At 39.6% G+C, this 24,369-nt stretch overlaps 1 protein-coding gene across 3 annotated transcripts in view; it reads left to right on the top strand.

The window, feature by feature from the left end:
- LOC122669090 (NAD-dependent malic enzyme 62 kDa isoform, mitochondrial) overlaps positions 1 to 24,369 on the top strand; it is a 97,080-nt gene that overhangs the window by 59,073 nt on the left and 13,638 nt on the right. For 2 of the 3 annotated variants that reach the window (XM_043865766.1, XM_043865755.1), the window contains exons 11-19: positions 10,895 to 11,008; positions 18,186 to 18,251; positions 18,454 to 18,526; positions 18,603 to 18,689; positions 22,552 to 22,606; positions 22,685 to 22,756; positions 22,851 to 22,913; positions 23,015 to 23,129; positions 24,220 to 24,317. In XM_043865766.1, coding sequence (XP_043721701.1) covers positions 10,895 to 11,008; positions 18,186 to 18,251; positions 18,454 to 18,526; positions 18,603 to 18,689; positions 22,552 to 22,606; positions 22,685 to 22,756; positions 22,851 to 22,913; positions 23,015 to 23,129; positions 24,220 to 24,294 — 720 coding nt within the window. In that variant the 3' untranslated portion in view covers positions 24,295 to 24,317. Of the gene's footprint in view, positions 1 to 10,894; positions 11,009 to 18,185; positions 18,252 to 18,453; positions 18,527 to 18,602; positions 18,690 to 22,551; positions 22,607 to 22,684; positions 22,757 to 22,850; positions 22,914 to 23,014; positions 23,130 to 24,219; positions 24,358 to 24,369 lie in introns of those variants that run through there. The other variant, XM_043865746.1, reaches the window with a different exon arrangement.

Below are 24,369 nucleotides of genomic sequence, written 5' to 3'. Positions count from 1 at the left end.
TGATTGTCCCTTGCATACAACAGTCCTTTCCTTAGAGAATACTTCAAATATCTGAGAATGCGATACACAACATCCAAGTGGCCACTCTTAGGGAGCATGCATGAATTGGCTCACCACTCCCACAGCATAAGAGATATCAGGGCGTGTCATAGAGAGGTAAATAAGCTCTTTCCCATAAGCCTTTGGTACTTTCCCGCATCAACAAGAGGAGGACCACAATCTTCTCCTAGTTTGTGATTCTGCTCAATTGGAGAACTTGCTGGTTTGCAGCCTAACATCCCTGTCTTTGTCAGCAAATCAAGCACATACTTTTGTTGACATATGTTGATTCCTCTCTTGGTCCTTGATACTTCAATGCCTAAGAAATACTTCAAGGGACCCAGATCTTTGATTTCAAACTGTTTAGCCAAGTAGATTTTCAGTTTATCTATGTCAGCCATATCATCTCCAGTGACTACAATATCATCAACATAGACAATGAGGGCTGTGATGGTACCATTGCCCCGCTTGGTAAAGAGAGTAGTTAGCTTGACTCTGAGAATATCTATTCTTCAGAATAGCCTGTCGGAAGCGCTCAAACCATGCCTTTGGTGACTGTTTGAATCCATATAGTGCCTTCTTGAGGAGACACACCTTCCCTTCAACTGAAGGTATTTTGAAGCCTGGTGGGGTTTGCATGTACACTTCCTCTTCTAAGTCACCATGAAGAAAGGCATTCTTCACATCTAACTGATATAATGGCCAATCTTTATTGGTAGCCAATGATAAAAGAACTCTTATAGAGTTGTGCTTAGCCACAAGAGCAAATGTCTCCTGATAGTCAATCCCATAGACTAGCCTTGCTTTGTATCTCTCAACAGTACCATCAGATTTATACTTGATTGTATAGACCCATCTGCATCCAACTGGGACATGTCCCTTGGGAAGATCCACCAATTGTCAAGTACCGTTCTTTTCAAGAGCCATCATCTCCTTAGACATAGCTTGTCTCCACTTTGGATCAGACATAGCATTAGTAACATTCCTGGGAATAGAAGCTGTAGAGAGAGCTGCAATAAAGGCAAGACCTGTAGGAGAAAGAGCATCATAGGAAACAAACTGGGCTATAGGATTAATATAAGCTCTTTTCCCCTTTCTAACAACAATTGGAAGGTCTAAATCAGATGGAGGAGAAGGGATATCACCTGATTGAGGAGAATGAATCTCAGGATGTGGATCTGGATCCAAAGAGGACTCTTGGTAGGTCTTCTTTCCTTTATTATGCAAGCCTTCACCTCTCTTGTATTTAATGTGGTAATCTTTCTCCTTACTAGAATCACTGTCAACAACCAAATCTGTATTCACATCCACATCCACATCCACAGCCCTGTGCTTTCCAATGTCAAGCATAAAGGGAGAGATAGGTAGAGGATAATGAAGGAAATCAGCAACCTGTTCACTTCCACAATTCTTCCCTTGAAGAGGATGCTGAGATAGTGCAAAGAAAGGGACAGACTCAAGGAAAGTGACATCTTTAGAGGTGAGGCACCTGCGAGAAGATGGGTGATAGCACTTGTAACCTTTGGTAGTAGAAGAGTACCCAAGAAAGAGACACTTGAGAGCTTTGGGATCAAGTTTAGTATGATGTGATTTGTTAACATGCACATAACAAACACAACCAAAGACTTTAGGAGGAAAAGAGAAAGCAGAAACCTATGAAGATAAGATTTCTAAGGGAGATTTGAAATCAAGAAGTTTGGTAGGCATGTGATTAATGAGAAAGGAAGTAGTGGGAAAGCTGAAACCAGAAGGTCTTGGGAACATGCATGCCAAACAAGAGACTATGGGTGACCTCCAATAAATAGCTATTTTTCCTCACAGCAACCCCATTTTGTTGGGGTGTGTCAACACACGCAAGCTGATGGATAATGCCATTATAGTAAAGAAGCCTTGGAGGCCACCAAGCATGTATTCTCCTCCTTTATTAGACTGAACAATTTTGATACGACTATCAAACTGAGTAAGAATCATCTGATAAAAATTCTGAAATGCTTCACAAACATCACTTTATGTTTCATAAGAACAGTCCAAGTAGCACGAGAAAAATCATCAACAAATGACACAAAGTAACGATAGCCAAATAAAGAGATAGTAGGGGAAGGTCCCCAAACATCAGTATGCACAATATGGAAAGGAGCAACAGTTCTATTACCATGATATGGATAAGAAGAACGACAATGTTTAGTAAACATACATGGTTCACATTGAAAAACATGAGAAGAAGCAATAGAAGAAAATAAGTTAGGCAACTGTTTCCTCATTACAACAAAAGATGGATGGCCAAGATGACGATGCCATAACATAACAGACTCCACAGAACTACTATCATTTCGTCCACACACATAGGACTAAGTTATGGGCAAAAAAGGGTAAAAAAGGTAAAGGCCTTGCTCCTCACGTCCACTACCAATAATCCTCTTCGTCACCAAATCGTGAAAAAGACAGTAAGAAGGATAAAAAGTGACACAACAGTTTAGAGATTTAGTCAAATGACTCACAGATAAAAGATTAAGAGTAAGATTAGGGACCTGAAGAATAGAATTAAGAGAAATAGATGATGTACCAGGGATACTGCCCTTACCAGAGATGGAGGAAAGGGAACCATCGGCTACCCTAACCTTATCCTTACTAGAACAAATGGTATAGGAATCATAATAATGGGACGTACCAGTCATGTGGTCAGTAGCCCCAGAGTCAATGACCCAAGACTGGGCTGCAGTAGAAACTGAGGATGAAGAGCTGTAGAGTTGAGGATGAAGTGGAGCTAGCCACTGTGGGTGTAGGAGATGTGCTCAACTGTGACATGACTTTGCAAAATACTACATCGGCCAAAGTAGAGTCATCCAGTGTAGCATCTGCCTCAGTCATAACAGAGTGTGCACCTCGAGCTCCCCCTCTATGGTCACCACGAGCACCACCTCGTGTACTAGGAGGATGGCCGTGAAGAGTCCAACACCTATCCTTGGTGTGCCCAGATCTCCCACAATGATCACATTTAAACCTATCTCTGCCACCTCCACTAGCACCACCTGTCTCTACTGCTCTGTCTTCCCCATGGTTAGGCCCCTGGCCTCTACCACCACCATAGGTGTCCCGGAAAGAGGAAGAATTGAGAGCTGATCTCTCAAGAGATGATGTTGGAGCTGGTGCCATAGCAGCCCACCGAGTCTCCTCACTCTGTAAATAGCTACAAACTTCATCAAGAGATGGAAGAGGGGACCGGCCTAAAATCTGGAGCCTGATTGGCTCATAATCAGGGTTCAGGCCACCAAATGGTAAAGACACGCTCCTTTTCAAAACTGCGATACACCTTTGCTTCATCCTTTGGATTGGTCAACTGGAGGTCCCTGTAGTGATCATACTCCTCCAAGAGACTAATATAAGCACTGTAGTACTCAGAAATGGTCTTGTCACCTTGCTTAATTGAATTAATCTTTTGGTGGAGCTAATAGACCTTGGCAAAGTCACCTACCCTATCAAATGTCTGGGAGACTGTCCCAAATAGCCTTTGCAGTTTCTTTCCTCATAAACCTTCTCCCAATCTCTGGCTTCATGGAGAAGATTAACCATGTCATTACTGTAGAGTTTTCGGTCTCCCATTTCTCATAGGTAGGAGAGCCAACCTCTGGGGCTTTAGTAGTACCTGTAATATATCCAAGCTTCCCTTTACTCCTAAGGGGTAGCTTCACAAAATGTGACCAGTCCAAGTAATTAGTGTTATCAAGTTTCACGATGGAAATCTGTGGGTATGAGCTCTCATAAACAAACTAAGAATCTGTTGGAGTGGGCTTTGAATCAGCGGAACCAAGCCCAGAAGTCTCTAAATCAGCCATCTTGTAGAGAAAATGGCACTTGACCATAAACTAGGATACCAATCCAAGTGGGGAGTACACACTCAACCCAAAAAGAACCCAATCACAAGGAAAAACACAGAAACAGCTTCGATAACACTTCTCTAATACTCTCCAAAGGGTAACATTCACTTTAAACAAGCTTAATAGCTTCACAAACAGTGTAAGCATTACTCAACAAAGGAGGTAGCATATTGCAGTCCAAATACAAGAAAGGCAGAAGTCAGACATTCTCGGCTTTACATGGGGAGAAAACAGAGTTCCACGAAGAAGAGTTGTGCTCATACAGGGCCTTTAAGCAGCAAGAAGGAGCACATGGACCTTAACCAGCACCCTCAGGCGATTCTATTGCACCATTCCAAACCTTAAACCCATTCCGACAAAGAGAGAGATACATAGATTGCAAGCTGAAGCTGGCGGTAACTCTAGCAGTGGCTAGAAATGCTTCAAATCCTCTAGAGAGCTTCATCCAAGCTCAAACAGTAGATGCAAACACAAGAATGGGTTGTATCAAACCTATTTCATGCTCCTTTCAACAGATTTTTTTACATAGGGAGCTTCTCCTTGAAATCCTTTGTGCCCTAGGATTTCAAAGAGAAGGAAAGAATAGGGATAAGAAGCTGAATGCGACTCTCAAAACCTACGCTCTGATACCAAGTTGGATTTTAGGTTAAGAAAGTAAGTAAGAGAGGAGGAAGAGTTGGACGAGGAAGAAGAAGAGGTAGAAGGAAGAAGGAGAACAATATTTCGGTAGAATGTGTGTTGTGAGAGATAGCTCTCCACGCCTATATTACTTTATTAATAGACTTTGAGAATATTACATACACCTCCCTAGGGAGGTAAAAGGTAAGAAAGGTAAAAAGTAGAAAATACACAATAGGGCAACTAGATATAAGACTAGTTCCCAAACTACCCTTATCAGATGAGTTCTAACGACACTAACAATCCAATCCTGGAAATACAGCATCCCGCTTTTTTTTACTACCCAAGGATTCGATACATTTCGAAATTGAGAAATCTCTACGGGAGCGGGTGCTATCAGAGAACAATTAGCCGATCTGGATTTGCGAATTATTAAAATGTATACTTAGAGAAAGCCGTGTGCAAGGAACACCCCTAACAGAGGGGTAAATAGTCAAAGAATGGATAAGAGGCTCGTGGGATTGACGTGGGGGGGGGATGGATGGTCAACAAATTGGGATTCATCTATCAACAAATTTAGAAGTCCGACGCTTTGATAGAACAAAGGATGGATCAGTGATAGATATACATGAGATATTATTGATTTTTTAAGTATCTCATACTGGAGGTATTATTTGGCTCATTAAGTGTGTATGTTGCTTCGATTTTGGGGGGTGTTGGTAGTGAGCTATGTTATTGCTTTGTCCTTATTTGCTTTCCTGGATTTCCTTTTTCTTCTCCTATTAACAATAATCTTATCTGTTGTTGCTAAAGAAAAAAAAAAAAATGAAAAAAAAAGAGAGAGATACATGCATAGTTATCAAGGTGACGCCTAGTGCCCTTTGTTGGAAGGGCTCTTTGGTCGCCTTGACGTCCAGGCACTGGCCCCCTAGTGCCTTTGGTCCCCTAGACGCTGTGACAACTATGTATACAGGAGATATGATAATTGGCCCTTCTTTTTCATTTGAAACTAAATTTTATTATTTAAACCTTTTTTTTTTTAATTAAAATCATAAATTCCTGTGAAGTAATATACAATTTTTAATAAAAAAGGGCTTCCAGATGTATTATAAATTGATGGCTTTTGGGGAATTGAATTTATGCATAAGAGACACAAGCCCTCTCTTATTTATAATAAAACTTATGGGATCCAAGTTATAGTTATACCATTAGGGAAACACCAACTAAACCCTAATGGACAATTATACCCTTGTACCCATTTCACAACACTCCCCCTCAAGTTGGTGCATAGATATCAATCATGCCCAACTTGCTTACAATAGAAATAGAATTCTTACTACTCAGTCCCTTGGTAAGTACATCAGCTAATTGACTATTTGATGGGACAAATGAGATACAGATAATTCCTTGCTCCAGTTTCTCCTTTATAAAGTGACAATCAATCTCAACATGCTTCGTGCGATCATGTTGAACCGGATTATGAGCAATGCTGATTGTGGATTTGCTGTCAGAGTATAGGCGCATAGGCATCTCCACTGAAACTCCTAAATCTTGAAGAAGCCCTTGAAGCCAGAGTAGTTCACATATGCCATGGGCCATAGCCCGAAACTCTGCCTCTGCACTAGATCGAACCACTATAGCTTGCTTCTTGCTTCGCTAGGTGACCAGATTACCACCTAAAAAGGTGCAGTACCTAGAAGTAGACCTTCGATCATCAGGGCAGCCAGCCCAATCAGCATCTGTGAAAGATTCAATACGGAGATGTTTATGGGAAGAGAAGAGAACACCTTTCCCAGGAGCTGATTTTAGGTATCTTAGGTACTTTACACAGCTTCCAAGTGTGATGAGTGAGGATCATGCATTTACTGGCTAACCATTCAAACAGTAAAGGCTATATCTGGCCTAGTGTGGGACAAATATATGAATCTTCCAACTAACCTCTGATTGCTTCCTTTGTCAATTGATTCACCATCTTTGCTCCTGAGATGAGAATTAGGCTCAACTGGGCTGTTTGCTGGCCTACAACCCAACATTCTTATATCTGATAAGAGGTCAAGGGTGTATTTCCGTTGAGAGAGGAAAATCCCTTGAGCTGAATAAGCCACTTCTATTCTAAGGAAGTATCTCAATCTTCCTAGGTCTTTAATTTCAAACTTTGTTCCCAGAAAATTCTTTAGGTGGGATATTTCATCAATGCTACTCCTAGTAATTACGATGTCGTCCATGTAAACAATCAAAATTGTAATATGACTGTCCGTCTTCTTAATAAACAAAGTGTGATCTGCATTGCTTTGTTTATAACCCATGGATACCATGGCTTTGTGAAATAGACTAAACAAGGCTCTGGGAGACTGTTTCAATCCATATAGAACCTTTTTTAATTTACAAACCTTCCCATGAGTCTCCTGAGATGCAAATCCAAGTGGTATATCCATGTATACATCCTCTTCAAGCTCACCATGGAGGAATGCATTCTTCACATCCACAGGAGAGAAGGACCTCCTAATAGTCTATACCATTTGTTTGTGTGAATCCTCTAGCAACCAATCTCGCTTTGTATCTATCCACTATTCCATCTGCCTTGTGCTTAACAACGAAGACCCATTTACAACCTACAAACTTCTTTCCTGGAGGAAGTTGTACCAGATCCCACGTGTCATTCTTCCCAAGAGCTCTCATTTCTTCATTCATGACCTCTTTCCATCTTGAGTTAGCTAGGGCTTTTGCCAGGTGTTAGTAGTGGAAATAGAAGACAAAAAAGAAACAAAAGTATGGAAGGAGGGAGAAAGAGAATCATATGAGACCACGTTAGGAATGGGATGATGAGTACAAGTTCTACTAGCTTTACAAACAGCAATTGGTAAATCAAGGCTTGGATCACTAGAGAGAGGAGGAAGAGATTCACCAGACACAATGGAAACTTGTGCAGAACTTGAATCTGGTAAGGCCGATTGGCTAGGTGTGATAGTGGTGGTCTTAGTCACTTGCTTTTTACTCTTCCTTCTTCGAGTGCGAGCAAAAGTTTTCGGAGGAAAGGTGATTGGGGGCTGCTACCCCTGGATCTGGACCGGTTGCTCCCCTTAATCCGTGGGTTGCTCCGTGGACTGTTGTTCCTACCTTGTTATACCTTCTTCAATTTCTTCATCTTCCATTGGGGTATCCATGGGAGTAATAAAGGACACCTCTTCCCTAGAATAAGACTCCCCTTGAAGAGGTAGACTAAGGGAATAAAATGATTCGGATTCTTGAAAAACCACATCCATGGTGATATACATCTTCCTCGTAGGGGGATGATAGCACTTGTAACCCTTTTGAGTGGCATAATAACCAAGGAATACACCGAAGGCCCTTGGGATCAAACTTGCCACGAACTTGGTGATTATAGGCAAAAACCACACAACCAAACACCTTTGGTGGAACAATAAAAGAAGAGGAACCTAGGAGAAAATCAAGTGGGCAGCGAGATGCCAACATACGAGACGGCATGTGATTTATATGATAAGTAATCAGGAGGATTGCATCACCCCAAAACTGTGGAGGTACTGAAATGGCGAATATGAGGAAACGAGCCACTTCCAAGAGATGCCGATTCTTCCTTTCAGCCACACCATTCTGGGCAGGGTTGTCAACACCGCTAGTTTGATGGATTATCCCATCATCAGATAAATATAACTAGAAAGAACCATCCATATACTCCTTACCATTTTCTGTTCGAAGAATTTTGATCTTGGCATCAAATTAAATGGAGACCATCTTATGGAAAGATTGAAAACATGAAAACACATCGCTCTTCTGGTGTAGCAAATAAACCCAAGTGGTCGGCTAAAACAATCAATAAATGTAACAAACCATTTAAAACCAGAAGTAGACATACACCGGGCAGAGCCTCACACATCATAATGTATCACACCAAAAGGAAACAAACTTTTATTTTCAGAAACTGGGTAAACAACCCTAGTTTGCTTTGCAAAAATGCAATCATTAAAAAATAAAATAAAAAAATAAAAAAAATAACATCCCTATTTATTTGGATTACATTGTTTAACCAAATCAGGGAAAAGTCTAGGTAAAGTTCCTAAAGGGGGGTGATGTCATCTGTGCAACTCCAATCATGCAAAAGTAGACGAACCAGGAAAAGAAGCAACAATAGTCAAAGCTGATGGAGAGTTCTCAAGCAAGTATGGACCACCATCCAATTTACCATTGCCAATCGTACATCCCATTTCCAAGTGCTTGAAAATACAATGAGATGGAAAAAATGTTTCTTTGCAATTTAAATCCCTTGTAAGACTACTAATAGACAATAAATTAGTAGAGAAATTAGGGACATGGAGAATAGATGAAAGAGATAAGTTGGCAGATGGCACAATGGCTACCGAAAGAAATACTTGGAGTAGGTGAAGAAGTGTCAGATGGCGGTGGCAAGATAGTGGCAGAAGCAGCACTGGAAGATGGCACTGAGGATGATGAAGAAGTCTCGAGCCGGGTCATCAAAGGACACAGTTGATGGAGCTCGTCAGAAGAGAGAGGAGCATCGGTAGCAGAATCCTCAATGGTGGTAAAATGGATAGCAGCACCAGTGGGGCAACTCTGCCCACGACCACGAGAAGGAGGAGGATGCCCATGTAGCTTCCAGCATCCGTCTCTAGTATGGCGTTCCTTCCCACAGAAATCACACTTCACAGGAGCCTTATTAGGGACAATATTATCAGTAGCACAAGGAACATTCCCATGGGAAGAGTTCCCACGAGATGGAGTGCCATAACCAGTGTTAAGTGTTGAACGTTCCATGGGCACAAGGTGGACCATAGCAGTATGGCAACTATCTTTAGAGTAGACCATAGCATAAGCTTGCTCCAGGGTAGGGAAAGGATCCCTATTAAGGGCATGAGCCCTAATCTGGTCGAACTACATGTTTAGATCAGCAAGAAAGTTATAAACATGGAGTTTATCTTCCCACTTTCTGAAAGCAACAATGTCTGCATCACAGGTGGCAGTAAAACGCCCATAAAAATCCAATGTCTGCCACATACCTCTCATGGTAGAGTAATATTGAAACAAAGGTAACTCTTTCTGTTGCAGGTTATGGATCTTCTTCCTGATTTCATAACACTGGGCATCGTTACCAACATGGGAATAGGTTTCCTTGGCGGCCTTCCAGATCCTTGCAGCAGTGTTAAAAAGAAGATATTCCTGGGCAATGGTAGGATCCATAGAGTTGAGAAGATATGACATAACCAGGCAGTTGTCAGTATCCCATTGAATTTGAGCAGGACCAGCAGCATCAGGCTTAACAGAATCCCTAGTAGGGTGGCCAGACAAACCACGGGAACACACAACAAGAGAACAGGACCTAGACTACATCAGGTAGTTGCTCCCATCGAGTTTGACAGAGCTCATAAGGAACGAAGGAAAGTCACGATCATGCTGTACGACTATTCCTTCCTGTCCAGTAGATGCAATTGACATGTCCGACATGGTTGCGGATCACAAAGATATTGGAAACAAAGAAAGGGATCCTACCACATAGAGATCTCCGAAAAAACAAGGAGATTTAGATCATGAAAAGAGCAGAGTCCTTGGTGGGAAAGAAATCACCACCAAGGGAAACAAAGGAGGAGAGGCAAGGCAGCTGTAGTGGTGGCTAGCAGTGGAAAAAATGATGGTGGTGGCTGGCAGTAAAACCGAGAGAGAGAGGTGACTGACTGTGAGTGGCGGTGAAACCGAGAGGCCGAGAAAGAGAGAGAGGGTGGCAGTAGGTGGTGGCGCTGAAACCGAGAGGGAGAGAGAAGTGGGAGGAAGGTAGCAGTGTGTCTAGGGCTTCATTAGCGTTCGACTCACAATGTCGATACTCTGCTCTGATACCTTGATGGCTTTTGGGGAAATCGAACTTATGTCTAAGAGACACAAGCCCTCTCTTATTTATAATAAAACTTATGAGATTCAAGTTACAGTTATACCCTTAGGGCAGCAACAACTAAACCCTAATGGATAATTATACCCTCATACCCATATTACAACATAAATATTTTGAAATTCATTGGTCTCTTTGCTAGGTTAGTTTCTTTATTTGATATTCAAATGCACTGCTATAGATTTATTTAGATTAGAATTGAAAAAGTGCATTTTCTTCATGAATTTAGTTAACAAATAGGTGAAAGGGTTTCTGAATTGGAAAAAATACTTGAGCCTTTCTTGTCTTTGCAGTAGCCTGAATTTATTAACTGGTCTGGGAGTCTGCAGCCATTGAAAACTTTATAAGTTGATACTGCCCTTAAATTATGTTTGCATTGATAAATTGTGTGAATGGAATTTTCCTTGATTAGTTTGGTAATATTGCAATGAATAATTCTGGAATCCAGGGGCTGATAACAGAGGAGCGTGAGAATATCGATCCAGGAGCACTGCCATTTGCAAGAAAGATAAACGAGGTAGAGCGTCAAGGACTAAGGGAAGGGGCAAGCCTTGTTGAAGTGGTGCGTATTTTTTATTACTAAATTTCATCATTTCATGAGGTTAGTGGATAATAAATGTTGCACAGGTAACCAAGCTGTTTTATCTCATGTATTTTATTGTAGGAAAGTTCTTTTAGAACTTAGAAGTTACAGGGAAAGAAAATTGCTGTATTTTATTTTTTTGGGTGGACAAATCTGTTCAGGATGGTTTGGGGCCATTAAATGAAGCTGGAATGAATCCCAACTGCCTTCAAGTTAGGGATACCCCTGGTGCCTTCTCAATGAGGGAATTAGCCAATTGATATACATGGTTCTGAACTTCCTATGTCAAAAAATCAATTTTCAAACTTTAAAGTTTCCAAAATGCGAGGGAACGACTTCAGTGGCCATTCACATACTACAGAAATTCTAAAAATATAAATCGAATGAACATAGTGCTTGCTTGTTCTAGCGCGCGCCTGACTCTCCATTGGGCTCATCCCTTGCTTGGTTAGGTAAGAAGCGCTAACGCACACCCCCGTTTTCTTTGCGGGGCTCTCCTGCAAAAGAAATCATTGAACCTGATGAAACTATACTTCTATAGTTATTTAAGTTGAATATGTTGTAGGATAGAGAGGTGGTGCAAATCAGATGTCGACTATAAATTCTATTAAAGTAGCATCTCCTTTTCCAGTAAGCAAACTGTGGAAAATGGAGAGAAAAGCTTTCATTTCGTTATTTCCAAGACCTACCAAGTTCGTTTGTTAACCTCATTCCTCAAAATCAATGTGCATTCTAGATGAGTGAACATCACTAGTATGGATTCTAATTCCAAATTCTAGTATCCTACTTGGTATGCTTAAACTAGGACATACAAAGGAAATTATATGCTATCATTTCACAGCATTATTTAACCACACCTTTTTCTGTCACCACTTGGTACAATGTTGTTGAGTTGTAACATAGAAGAGATGAACCACACTGTAAAGCTTCCCTTCCATCCACCCCTTCCAGTTTTACATGTTTGATGAAGATGGTCTTGTCCAAGCAAAGGAGCATTCTTTTTATGGATGGCAACATGTTACAGAATACTGGCTACCACCTTCTAGCAGGAAGACAATTACAACCAAATGTGTTTCAATTGTTGGGACAACTGGAAATGCAGTGATCATAAATTCCTTTCTTTTTCTTGTTTTCTTATTCCTCCTTTTCTTCTTCCAGCTGCTTGGGATTTCTCTGGATCCTGTGGCCATATTAGTAGATGAATTGATTTTTATATGGTCCACACTGACCTTCAGCTTGAAATAATGGCTACTTTGAAGTATGGTCTCCGCCTGCTTAAAATGATGGCTACTTTGCAGTATGGTTTCCACCTCCTTGTGTTAATGCCACTGGAATAATCATAATGCTCACACTTATTATAATAAAATCAGCAGCTTTCAACACGTGACAGGTAGCTGGATAGAGTTAGATTTTTGTTTATCCATGATCGTCAGTACTAAAGGAGTTTTGAGGATCTCATGCAGGAAATTTTTCCGCATGTGATTGATTTTAACCTTTAGTTTTTTTTTTCCCTCCTTTTACACAGCCTCGCTGCATTGTGAGTTGTGACCCATTTCTAATAATGGTTCTTTTTCCATATACCTACACACTTTTTTGCCCAAAGCCTAAGGTTGTTCATGAATAATGATTTGATTCATTTACAATTTCAAGTCTCATTAGTAATAATAACATGCCAAATAGTCATTATTGAAACCCATTATTAGTCTTCATATCGAAAGGCAAGTTGTGATTTATTTATTATTTAGATCTACAAGGTGTCGTCATAATGTTTTGTTCTTAAAATCAATCACTAGAAAATCTCAAAAAAAATTCATTTTAATGTGGGATGAGAGTACTATTTCTTTCTTCTCTTCTTGGATCACTTTTTACTGTGATCTTGTCCCAATCCCATAAATGGATATTCTTGTGAACATGGTTCGAGAACTCGCGAGATCTCATCGAGTTTCTCGGTATTTCGCAAAGTTGAGACGAGGTGGGTATCGAAATCAAAAAGTACAATATTTCGCCGATCATTTTTTCAGGTCGTGGACATGGTTTCGAGTCTCGGATCATTTTTTACCCATTTCACTTAACATTTAGGAGCTAATCTCGACAGAACTAGCAAATCTCGGCGAGTTCTGTCAAGAAAGCCTCAAAACCTCTCTTCTACTCTTCTTCTCCCAAAATCTCTCTTCTACTCTTCATTTTTTTCATGGATTCAAAGCTTTGGAGGATGATTTAGCTGCCAAACTGAAGATTGAACTCCACTTTTGCAAGATTCATCAAGGTTTTTGAAGGATTTTTGAAAGGTAAGCCATTTTCCCTAAATCTATTTTTTTCAAAAAAAATTGATGAAACCTTGGTAGATTCATGTGATTTTAAGTTATGTTACACAACTTTGTCCGATCTATCACTTGATGGAGTCCGAATTTTTTTTCAGTTATTCACTTTTTTATTATATTTTTTGAAAAAAAAATGAATTTTTTCAAAAAAGAAATTGAAAAAAATAGGATGAATACTTATTGTTTGGATGTTATTTTCATATATGTTAGACAACTTTGGATGCTCTACAACCTCATGGAGTCAATTTTTTTTCACCCATTAAAAAAATTATTTTATTTTTCAGATTTAATAATAATATTATTAAAATATTTAAAAAATATATAAAATTCTAAATATTATTTTTAATTAAGAAATAAATACTAGGGTTAGGGAATAAATAAGAGATAGCTATTTGATTGTTCTAGTAGCTTCACATTATGTTTAATAGTTATGAATACAATACTTTAAGTGTTTAATACTTTACTTTAAGTCTGTAATAGTTACTAATACATGCTTTTTATGTAACAGTGTAAAAAATAAGATATTTCTTACACAATGGGGGATATAGCATGGCTACATGGAGTCTTAATGTCCGAGGACAAAAAGAAGTCAAAGTGTAACTTTTGTGGAAAGATTCTAAATTCTGGAGGAGCAACTAGGCTAAAGTAACATTTGTCTGGTACAAGTAAGGATGTTGCCTCATGCCGAAATGTTCCGAGCCAAGTGAAACTGATTATGGCACAAAACTTGAGAGGAGTACAAACAAAGAAAGCTAAGAGGGAAAAACAACAAATAGCTTTTGATGAGGCAGTTCTAGAGAGGCCTGGTTTAGAGATCCGTGGAGGAGATGATACTAAATATAGGCCTACACCTGGTGAGTTCGAATCAGAGGCTGAATGGAGAATTTACTAGCAGACTTTGGCAGAGAGTAGACAAAGTTTTCATTATGAGAATATGCGAAGATATGAGCAAGCAAGAGGAGCTGGCTCAGCTGTACTAGTGCAAGAAGCTGAGAGGAGGAGAAGCACTGACACAAGAGAAATCCCACGGCCCCCAGCCCGACCACGAGCACATTCCCCAGATCCCATTTTTGAGCAGGATCCATCTACCTTTAGGCAACAAGATGCCTACTAGCCAACTATCCCGCAAGTGTTTGGTGGTAAACAAGAGGAAGCACGGAAAGCCTTCAGCAAGCTCATGCTATACAATGGCATTCCAGCTAGTGTAGCCCAAGGAACATACTATAATGCATTCCTTAACGCTGCAGGGAGGGTTGGCCCAAGATGGAAGGGGCCCTCACCATATGAGTTATATAATGTATATTTGCCTCAAGAGGTAGAGGAGCTGAAAGAGTACATTGAGGGTTTGAAGCCAAGGTGGGACACATATGGGGTTACCCTTATGGCTGATGGTTGGACTGGACCTACTAGACAGTCCATTATAAATTTCATGGTGAGTTGTGATGGGAAGACTGTATTCTTGAAGTCTGTCAATGCATCAAAGCATGTAAAGGATGCATCATACTTATATAAGCTACTGAAGCAAGTGGTGGAGGAAGATATAGGAGCAAAGAACGTTATCCAAATTGTGACGGATAACGGTTCTAATTTTAAAAGGCTGAAGAGAAATTGATGAACATTAAGAGTAAGAGGATCCGCCTCTTTTGGACTCCATGTGCAGCATATTCCATTAATTTAATGCTGAAGGACATGGGGAAAAAAGCTTTGGTGGCTGGTGTGGTCAATAGGGCAAGGCAAGTGACCAACTTTGTATATAACCATGGTTATGCTTTAGCCATGATGAGGGAAAAATGTAAAGGGGATTTAGTGAGGCCTGGTGTCACTCGATTTGCCATCAATTACATTGCATTGAAGAGCTTTCAGACGAAGGTGATAGGTCTGAGGTCTATGTTTGCAAGTGAACAGTGGTTTGGTTGGCATGGTTCTAGGTCAGAAGAAGGGAAGGCAGCACAACAGACCATTACAAGTGATCAATTCTGGAAGGACTTGCATAAAGTTGTTGCCATATTAGAGCCAGTGGTGGCAGTACTAAGGATGGTTGATACGGAGAAGAAGCCTACCTTGCCCCACATATATGCTGCCATGGAGAAGATGAAGGAAATGGTCCGAGCTGTAATACCCCGGAGTGCTAGGTCATACATTAACATCATTGATGAGTGGTGGGAGAAGCACTTGAGTCATCCATTGCATAAAGCTGGTGAGTTCAACACTTCAACATACTTTACACTTTATATGAGTTTTTACATTTACATATTTAAAACTCAAAAGTATTAAGTCACTAACAAGTTATATTTGTGGTTTCCCCTTTACTAGCATACTATTTGAATCCAAAGTACCAGTACTCGTATGATCTTGGGCTAGGCACAGATTTGTTAGTGGCAGTTCAAACTGTTATTGACGAGGTGAGAGTATAGGACTTTGGTACTTTCGTAGTAAGTAAAGGAATGTAATTACTAAATAGCAAATACTAATGCCTCTAACAATGTTTGAAATTTAAAATGAGAATAGATCAAATTCTTCCGAGAGGCCTCAGCAAGTTTCAGTCGAAAAGCTGCAGTGCAAGGTAGACAAAAGTTAGACCTTGGTAGGTGGCATGACATTACATTTATGAATTATAATTTTATCCCTTTAGAATGCACATATTCTTAATATTTTATATTTATAATGCAGCTGACTGGTGGGTGCTTTCTGGTACAAGTTCACCCAATCTGAGGAAGATAGCAGTGAAAGTGCTCTCACAAACTTGTTCATCCTCTGGGTGCGAGCGCAATTGGAGTACATTTGCATTGATACACTCAAAGAGGCGGAACAGATTGGGTAGTCAACGACTGGAGCAGCTGGTGTATGTGCATTATAATATGAGACTAAGGATGAGGCACATACGTGAAGAATTTGAGACCAATGACAAAGATCCCATCGAACTAGCCAACATATTCCAGGAGGACTCTGATGATGATGAGGATCCCCTATTCTAGTGGGTGAGGGATCGTGGCGCATGGATGAGCCTGGAGGTAGGCCCGACTCCACCATTGCGTCCATAACCGCTATAGATGTTGAGGACTATATGTCGCAAGAGGGGCGTGCACATTCAGAGTCACCGAGATCTTTTGAGGCTGCAACAGGGACTGCTCCTGATGATGATGATGATGGTGATGGTGATGGTGATGACCCTGCTGGTGGTGGTGGTGGTGGTGGCATGCAGAGTAGTGGTTATTATGATGATCGTCATGAGGGGATGCGCGAGCAATACCAGCATGAAGTGGGAACGCAGGAGGACCCTGTGCGTTACACAGGTAAGTCTCAGTTTACACATGCCACACAAGATTAAGACCATAGTGGCCACAGTAAAATGTACAAGAGAAGGATGGGTCACAAACACAACCAACCTCAGCATGATGACACGAGTATGAACATCATGCTAGCAAGTTTTGGAAGCATGAGTACGGATACTAGTAGTGAGCATCAATCGTGGCATTCATCTCAGCCTCATCATTACTATGATTATGGGCAGGAGAGCACCGGTTTTTAATATAGTACCTATGGTCAGTTTGGCCAGTCAACACATGAGTTTGACAATCAAAGCACTGGGTCTGGTATTGGGCCCATAATCCCAGTCCAATGCATGCCTCAATATGACAGTAGCAAAAGCAGTGGATCTCACACTTCATGGCAACTGTCTCACGCCACATGGCAATAGCTATATCCTAGGATAGGGGCCTTGCTATATGTGGATGACAACTCTTATATGAATGTTGTGGAGAACTATATGCAACAGTGGAGCAACAATATGTCATGGGAAGACTATGTGGAACAAGTGGGGAATGAATACGTGATTCAATCTCATTTTATGTGATGATAGTTGTAAGTTGTGACATTGTTAAACTTAAACAATTTGATGTATCACTTTAACATTTGTAATGCTTATTAAGTTGTTTTACTATTAATTGAATGTTTTGCTAGCTTTCTATTACTAAATTATGTCATTAATGTGTAGAGTATGGTATTTTAGTACGTCGTCGCCTACCAACTTAGGGTCCGATGTAAAAGTCCTATTTGGACTTTGTTTTTGCAAAATTTGATAATGTCATTGTGTTTAAATGACCTAAAATAGGCTGAATACCAACTTTCAGACCCAAAATAGGTCTAAAACCCACCGAGATGGGGTTTCAAGTCGGAAAAAAAAAATGGGAGATCTCGACTCGTCTCTGTTTTTGGCTGGGCCGAGATGGCTCCGAGACCCGAGTTTTCGAACCTTGCTTGTGAAAGGCCAACTCTACCACATGAGGCTACACTATATTGGCTTTACTTTGGTCCACACCCATGAGTTGATATTAGTTCCAATTTATCCATGTTACTTTATGATGAGTTATCTCAATGTGTATATGTTAATAATCTAACCTTAATTGATGAGAAGGAAGAAAACAATAATAAGCTCGTCAAACAACTTATATATGAGAGAGAACAGATGTGATAATTGGTTTTACTGTTGGTGAGAGTTCCATGGTAGCGAAGCCAGATAAATTGTTCAAAGCAATCCTTCATTCTCAACATCTTGTTCTCTGAAAGCAGTCCACTTCTGTGCATAGGTTGGCTGATTGATCTTACCTTTCCTATATATTAGCCATCACATGCTCAAGTCACATGTGAGTAATCTTGGGCTATTTAGTGGGTAATCTAGTGACCACAAGTCAAAGTTTTGAGATGGAATACTGATGCAGCTGGTGAAATTATTAACAGATTAAGCTGCAACCTTTTATGAATAACAAGAAAACTTGTAGTTTTTGCCTACTGAATTCAATGCACTAACCCCAATAATCTGTTTCTGTGTCAATCAGGTTAAAGAAGTAAAGCCTGATGTACTGCTTGGCTTATCTGCAGTTGGGGGCTTGTTCTCCAAAGAGGTACATAACAGTTAATACAAATAAATATTTCTGATGACTTCTCATCTTTTTTCATATTGTTTTCTATTCAAAAGACTCATGGACTAATTTTTCAGTTTTGTGATCAAGATCTGTCTTATGCTTATGAATTATAGTTATGAATTTTAGCATGTTTTGGTTATTCATAAGAAAGTTGGTGTCGGTGTACTGGACATGCTTTTAGGTTTTAGAAGCCTTGAAAGGTTCAACTTCAACTAGACCAGCTATTTTTGCAATGTCAAATCCTACCCAGAATGGTACGTGAACTCAGACTAGCTTGTAAGTATGAATTTTACGTATTAATAAACGTTGTTGCTGAATTATTTTTGACAGCTGAATGCACCCCTGAAGAAGCATTTTCCATTGTGGGTGACAATGTCGTATTTGCAAGTGGAAGTCCATTCAAAGATGTGGATTTGGGTATGTACTGTTATACATGCATGGCCATAATTATCTACATTATTTATTCTTTGTTTTTTTTCATCCCTTTGATGGGCAACAAATTAACACTTTATTAATAGAAAGAGAAGCCGTAAGTCCTGGAAATAGCAGGAAACCTAACATAGTGACAACGTACAATGTGAACAGCCCTAAAACCCGTGCACTCCAACCAACACCTTACCTAGCTAGATGATCTGCCATACTGTAATGTCCCAAATCTGAATAGGGTCTCAGGCACTGCTCTCATGAGTGCCGACCCAGAAGGTCACAATTAAACATGTTAAAGTAGTAGCAAAAATCCCAGTATTGCATATAACATAGCGGAAGCATACAAATTAAATTACATTACAAGAGTTATTTGTACATTGGTGGCAAGTTTTACATTAATGTACATACTCAAAATACGTTTCCAACATTCAAAATATCACTTTACAACATCACCAAATGTCCTTTAGGCCGTCAAGCTCTAACTATATTCATATTCTGGAGCTGTACAAGCCTCCTCTCCTGACTCCTTATCTGAAAAATAGCAACATATAAAGGGGTAACCTGAATGCCCAGTGAAGTGAACATGCTACTATACATGCAAGTGTACATGTGAATAATAAACATAACATTTGTATGGGTTATGTCAAGTTGAGGTAGGGGAGTCTATTAGTGAAGGTCCTGAAATGTTTTGATGGATGGAAGTGTGTAAATTTAAATAGGCAGCAAGTTAGGGTTAGGGTTTCAGGTTTTTTGAAAAGAGAAAAAGATGGATTTCTAGGGTTTGGCTGGACAGAAGTTAACCAAACTTGAATGGTTTTCTTTGGAGATAATCGGTCAAATTTGTAGACTGTTCTGACAGTTGGTTTGGGCTGTCGGAGTTTTAGGGTTTTGGGAATTGATTTGAGATGGGGGAAATTAGGGTTTCAGTGGTTGGAAGGGGCAGCAAGGGAGATTGAATGCTTCTTATGGGCAGGGGGTGTTGTGGTTGAAGTTTGATGAAGTTTTGATGGCTGGTTAGGTCTGTGGGGAATTTAGGGTATGGGAAATTTGAAAATACCAAAGGGGAAAACTAGGGTTGGGGTTGTAGAGGATTAAGAGAAGAAGGATGGGGATGGGGATGCTTCCAACTTACTTGTAGTTGCAGAAACTCTCTGGCAGCAGCTTGTTGGTGGTTGAAACTTGAAAATATCAGATCTTGGACAGAAACTAGAAAGGAGCTTCAAAAGAACCACCCAGGCTTCACACTACATGGTGTCGATTGGATCAAACACCAATCCCACCAGCTTTGATCAAACACAAAGCTATTCTTCGAAGAAGAAACATAGTTGCAGAGCTGCAATAGCAGATTTTCAGAAATTCAGAGGTAATATGCACTAGGTGGCCAATTGCCTTGCTCCTAATCAGCCTAGTAGTATGAAAATTCCTAGCCAGCTCCACCTCCCTTTCTAAATTCGTGGGAGTGTGCACCCAAAAGACAAAGAAATTACATTAAGAAAAAAATAGATGACTTAAGTCACTTAAATTGAACCACTGATTCAAACTAGCTTTGGCAGTTCAGTTTAAAAGACTAGAACATGAAAATAAACTAATTATAGAGCTAATCTCGTATGCAACACATATACCACTACTTTAGGTCCATAAAATGACCTATTACATTGAAAACCCATGGGACCAAAGACCCAACATGTATAGAACCTAACCCTAGGCTTACTCCCATCATAATAAGCCTCTTTTGGTGAAGTATCTGCATCATCCTCTCCAATGCCTTGGGTCACCTAGGCTCCGTGACAACTATGATCTTGACTCCCCACATTTCTTACACGAGTCACCACACCATCGTACATATCTTTAATTATATCCACGTATTCACTTGAAACACTTCTCTTCTCTAGTACTTACCAAATTAACTCTCTAGGGACTCTATCATAAGATTTTTCTAGGTCAATAAAAGATCATACGGAGATTCTTCTTGCAATCTCTAAATCTTTCCATGAGTCTCCTAAGTAAGTAAGTAGCTTTTGTTGTGGATCTTCCTGTCATAAAACCAAATTGGTTCTCCGTAATAGTAGTTTCTTGTCTCAAGAGAGTTTCAATAGCTCTCTCCCATAATTTCATAGTATGACTCATTAGTTTTATGCCTATATAGTTATTGTAGCTCTCAATATCACCTTTTATTTTTGTAAATCGGAACCACAATACTTCTCTATTCATCTAGTATTTTCTTTGTGCGTATAATATTATTAAATTGCATGTTTAGCCTAGATAAACCACAAATTCCTAACCTCTTCCGCACATCTATTGCGACTCCATCTGGATCTGGTGCCTTGCATGTGGACTATGAGGACCATTTTTCAAAGAAAAGGAAAAAGGGTGGGGAGGGGGGAGAGAGAGGACTCTGAAAAGTATGTTAAGAGTTCTGTGAAAACTTGATGTTTTAAAAAATATTCTTTAAATATATGCACTTATAGGAGTTGACAGGGGAAGATTGTGTGATACGTCATTTGACTATTAGTGAAGGGATTGACTTAAGAGTGGCAGACTGGTGTAAGAGGAAACACCCTGCACTGACCTAGCCCATCAACTCATCTTTTTAAAAAATTTAATTATATTCTAATGTTTTACAATAATAGTGGATAAATGATATGTGGAACATACCACTACCATCCCGAAGTTTAAGCCCTTACTCTAGAAGGTGTGGGTTATGGTTATCAACCAAAAGGCTGTGGTCTAAGGCTTAATCCTCTTTACAAATTGAAGCAAAGGGTGCTTGTGCTTTGAACTTTGAAAATGCTTAACATTCAAGAGTTACATTCAGCACAAAGTGATTTCAATTAAAAAGTGGACATCTTGCCCTTGATGGATCTGATTAGGAGATCGTGATAAGAAGTTAGGCTTGGAAACTGCTCCTAGTCAAACCTGACTCAGACCTGTTGGTTCCAACCTGTGTAAGACAACCTGGTGTTGCTAATGACAAAAAATATTCCAGATGGTACTAAGAAGTTAGGTCAGTAGAAGTAGTCACTACCAGACTAGGACTACAAATTCTTGCAAGTAACACATTTCTTTTGCCAGGACTCATCTCTCATGTAGCTCATTAACAATAAAAACCTTGTCAAGCGCAAGCTCATAGAAGTTGCTTCCACCATACTACCATAGGGGGAACTGGTTTCCCAAAATTTTAGAACTGGTGAGCACTCCTCTAGTCTTCTTGAAATTGGAACTATAAAAGCGTAAAGAGACCTCACTGGGAAGAGCTTCTTAGAGCCTTACCTCCATAGTCCATACTGTTCTACATGGTGCAACGACAGTCGACAACTCCTTTACAAGGGAATCTTCTAGAGTGACTAAAGAGCATTTTGTATTCCTCCAACTCCGAATCATTCAAATTTCTTCAGAAGGTTGGATTCCACTCTGTTCTCTTATAATCCCATCCCCCACTAAAAAATAAAATTCAACAGGCAGGCAGCTCTTTTACCAGGACCAGCTGGTAGAGTCTTGGAATTGACACACAATCACACATAATCTTCCTCTTCCACACAATCATCGTACATCTGTACTTTTTTCTCTTTTTCTACTTCAATGGTTGATCTTGAGACTCATGGGATTGCACTCCTTTTCCATAGGCACATTCCATTAGACACACTAATCCTCGTCGGCTCCCAGTGGCAATGACATTTGACTTGCTCCTCACATGCTTCATATGTTGTAAATAAAGTTGCTTCTCTTCCCTTAAAATTTCAAATAAGCAATGCCTTTTATTTACATTGAGGCATCTTTACATTTGGAATTTGATGGAGGTTTAATTATTTGATGATATGACCCTTTTTGGATCATCTCCTGTATATTGTCTCAGGAAATGGTCGAATTGGCCACAGCAACCAGGGAAACAACATGTACCTCTTTCCAGGGTCAGTGTTTATTTATTTATTTATATACGGAAGGTCAGCCTTCCTGGGCATGAACTAACCATCTATGTGATCATCCAGGATTGGGCTAGGTACTCTTCTATCTGGCTCGCGTATCATCTCTGATGGCATGCTACAGGCTGCAGCTGAATGGTAATCCTCAGATATGACTCATTTCTGACAACCATTTTGGTAAAGAAACAACATTTGATCTTTTAAAGTTAACCTTTGCATTTTGAGATCACAGCTTGGCTGCATATATGAAAGAAGAAGATGTTCAGAATGGGATCATATATCCTTCAATATCCAGGTAAATAATCTGATTCTATTTTGGAGGATACCCATTACATACTATATATTGATGAAAAAATTAAATGTGATATTACTTGCTTTGGTACAATGATTTTGCAGCATACGGGATATAACGACAGAAATAGCTGCAGCTGTGTTGAAAGAAGCTATAAGTGAGGATCTGGCAGAGGGATACCGTGATATGGATGGCCGAGAGCTCCAAAAACTAAATGAGGTATCTTTATCATTAATACCATGAATTAGCCCTTTCCTTTAATCATGAAATGTTGATAATGTGATTAATATGAGGGGCCTTTTGTATTACTAATGTTAGCTGAAAACAAAATGTCAAAGAATAGATAATCATGAAAACAAGTTCTTGGCGTAAAAATTAATAGTGAGTTATCAAGATAAAGAAGATGCACCCCAGAAAATTAGTAGAATAAATCCGTATGTAAAAGTCAAAAACTCAAAAGTATAAAAATTGTTTCATTAGAAAATATAGAAAAATATTTAAATGTAATAAAAACAATAAGTATGATCAATGAAAATTAATGTGATAAAATAATTTAGTCACATGAATATATTATGATTCACAAAGTTTAAAAAATTTAAATTAAATTTTAGGCTAAACAATGATTATTTGATAGATTGAATTGAGAATAAGAAATAATTTGGACAGAGATCCCATATTGGTGGAACTAGCCTGCATAGCATCTTGCTGAATAGCGATCATCACCAACTGCAGGATATAGCATGCTTAACAAATTTAGGGGGGAAAGCAATCACAAAAAGATCTGAGATTTTGGATGTTGGAGAGTTAGCAAAGTGCTATGGGCATAGAATTTAGTAACATGTCATTTTGACTAGATATTAATTTTGGAAGTGGGATGTTTTCCTACACTGACAGTGTGGGAGGTGAGATAACACCCTTTTTTTTTTTATTCCGGAGAAACTGCATGCTGAATTGACTTGTGGAGCTTAAGCTCTTGACATGTCCAAATCATTATCTAGTCATGGGTTAATTTCAGATTTTGCAAAAGGAACATTGAAAGAAAATCTAGGTTATTACTCCATAAATGGTGTGCTATATGATTGAAATGGACCACCAATTTACATGTGGCATATTCAAGGAATTCCCCCAACCTATCCAATGGTTGGAAATTAGTATGATGAAATCATTTGCCCATGTGGCCAAAAAAATGGGTCCATTTGGGAATATCTCCTACTGTTTGTATAGCAAACCTTTTTCCTTTTAAAAGGAAGGCTTAAAAGTGGGTTTTGGCGATCAACATTTTACCCGACTCTTATTCTCATGAATGCAGGAGGAAATTCTAACCTATATAAAGAACAACATGTGGAATCCAGTCTACCCAACATTGGTATACAAAAGGGATTGAACTTCCCTGTACCCATCCATCAGGTAAAGACAATGTAATAGTGAAGAGGAGACCTTTCCCCCCCCCCCCTTTACC

Source organism: Telopea speciosissima, chromosome 1 (genome assembly GCF_018873765.1).
Source record: "Telopea speciosissima isolate NSW1024214 ecotype Mountain lineage chromosome 1, Tspe_v1, whole genome shotgun sequence".
Lineage (NCBI taxonomy): Eukaryota > Viridiplantae > Streptophyta > Magnoliopsida > Proteales > Proteaceae > Telopea > Telopea speciosissima.
The sequence above is the reverse complement of the archived record's forward strand: the minus strand, read 5'-3'. Positions and strand labels throughout refer to the sequence as shown.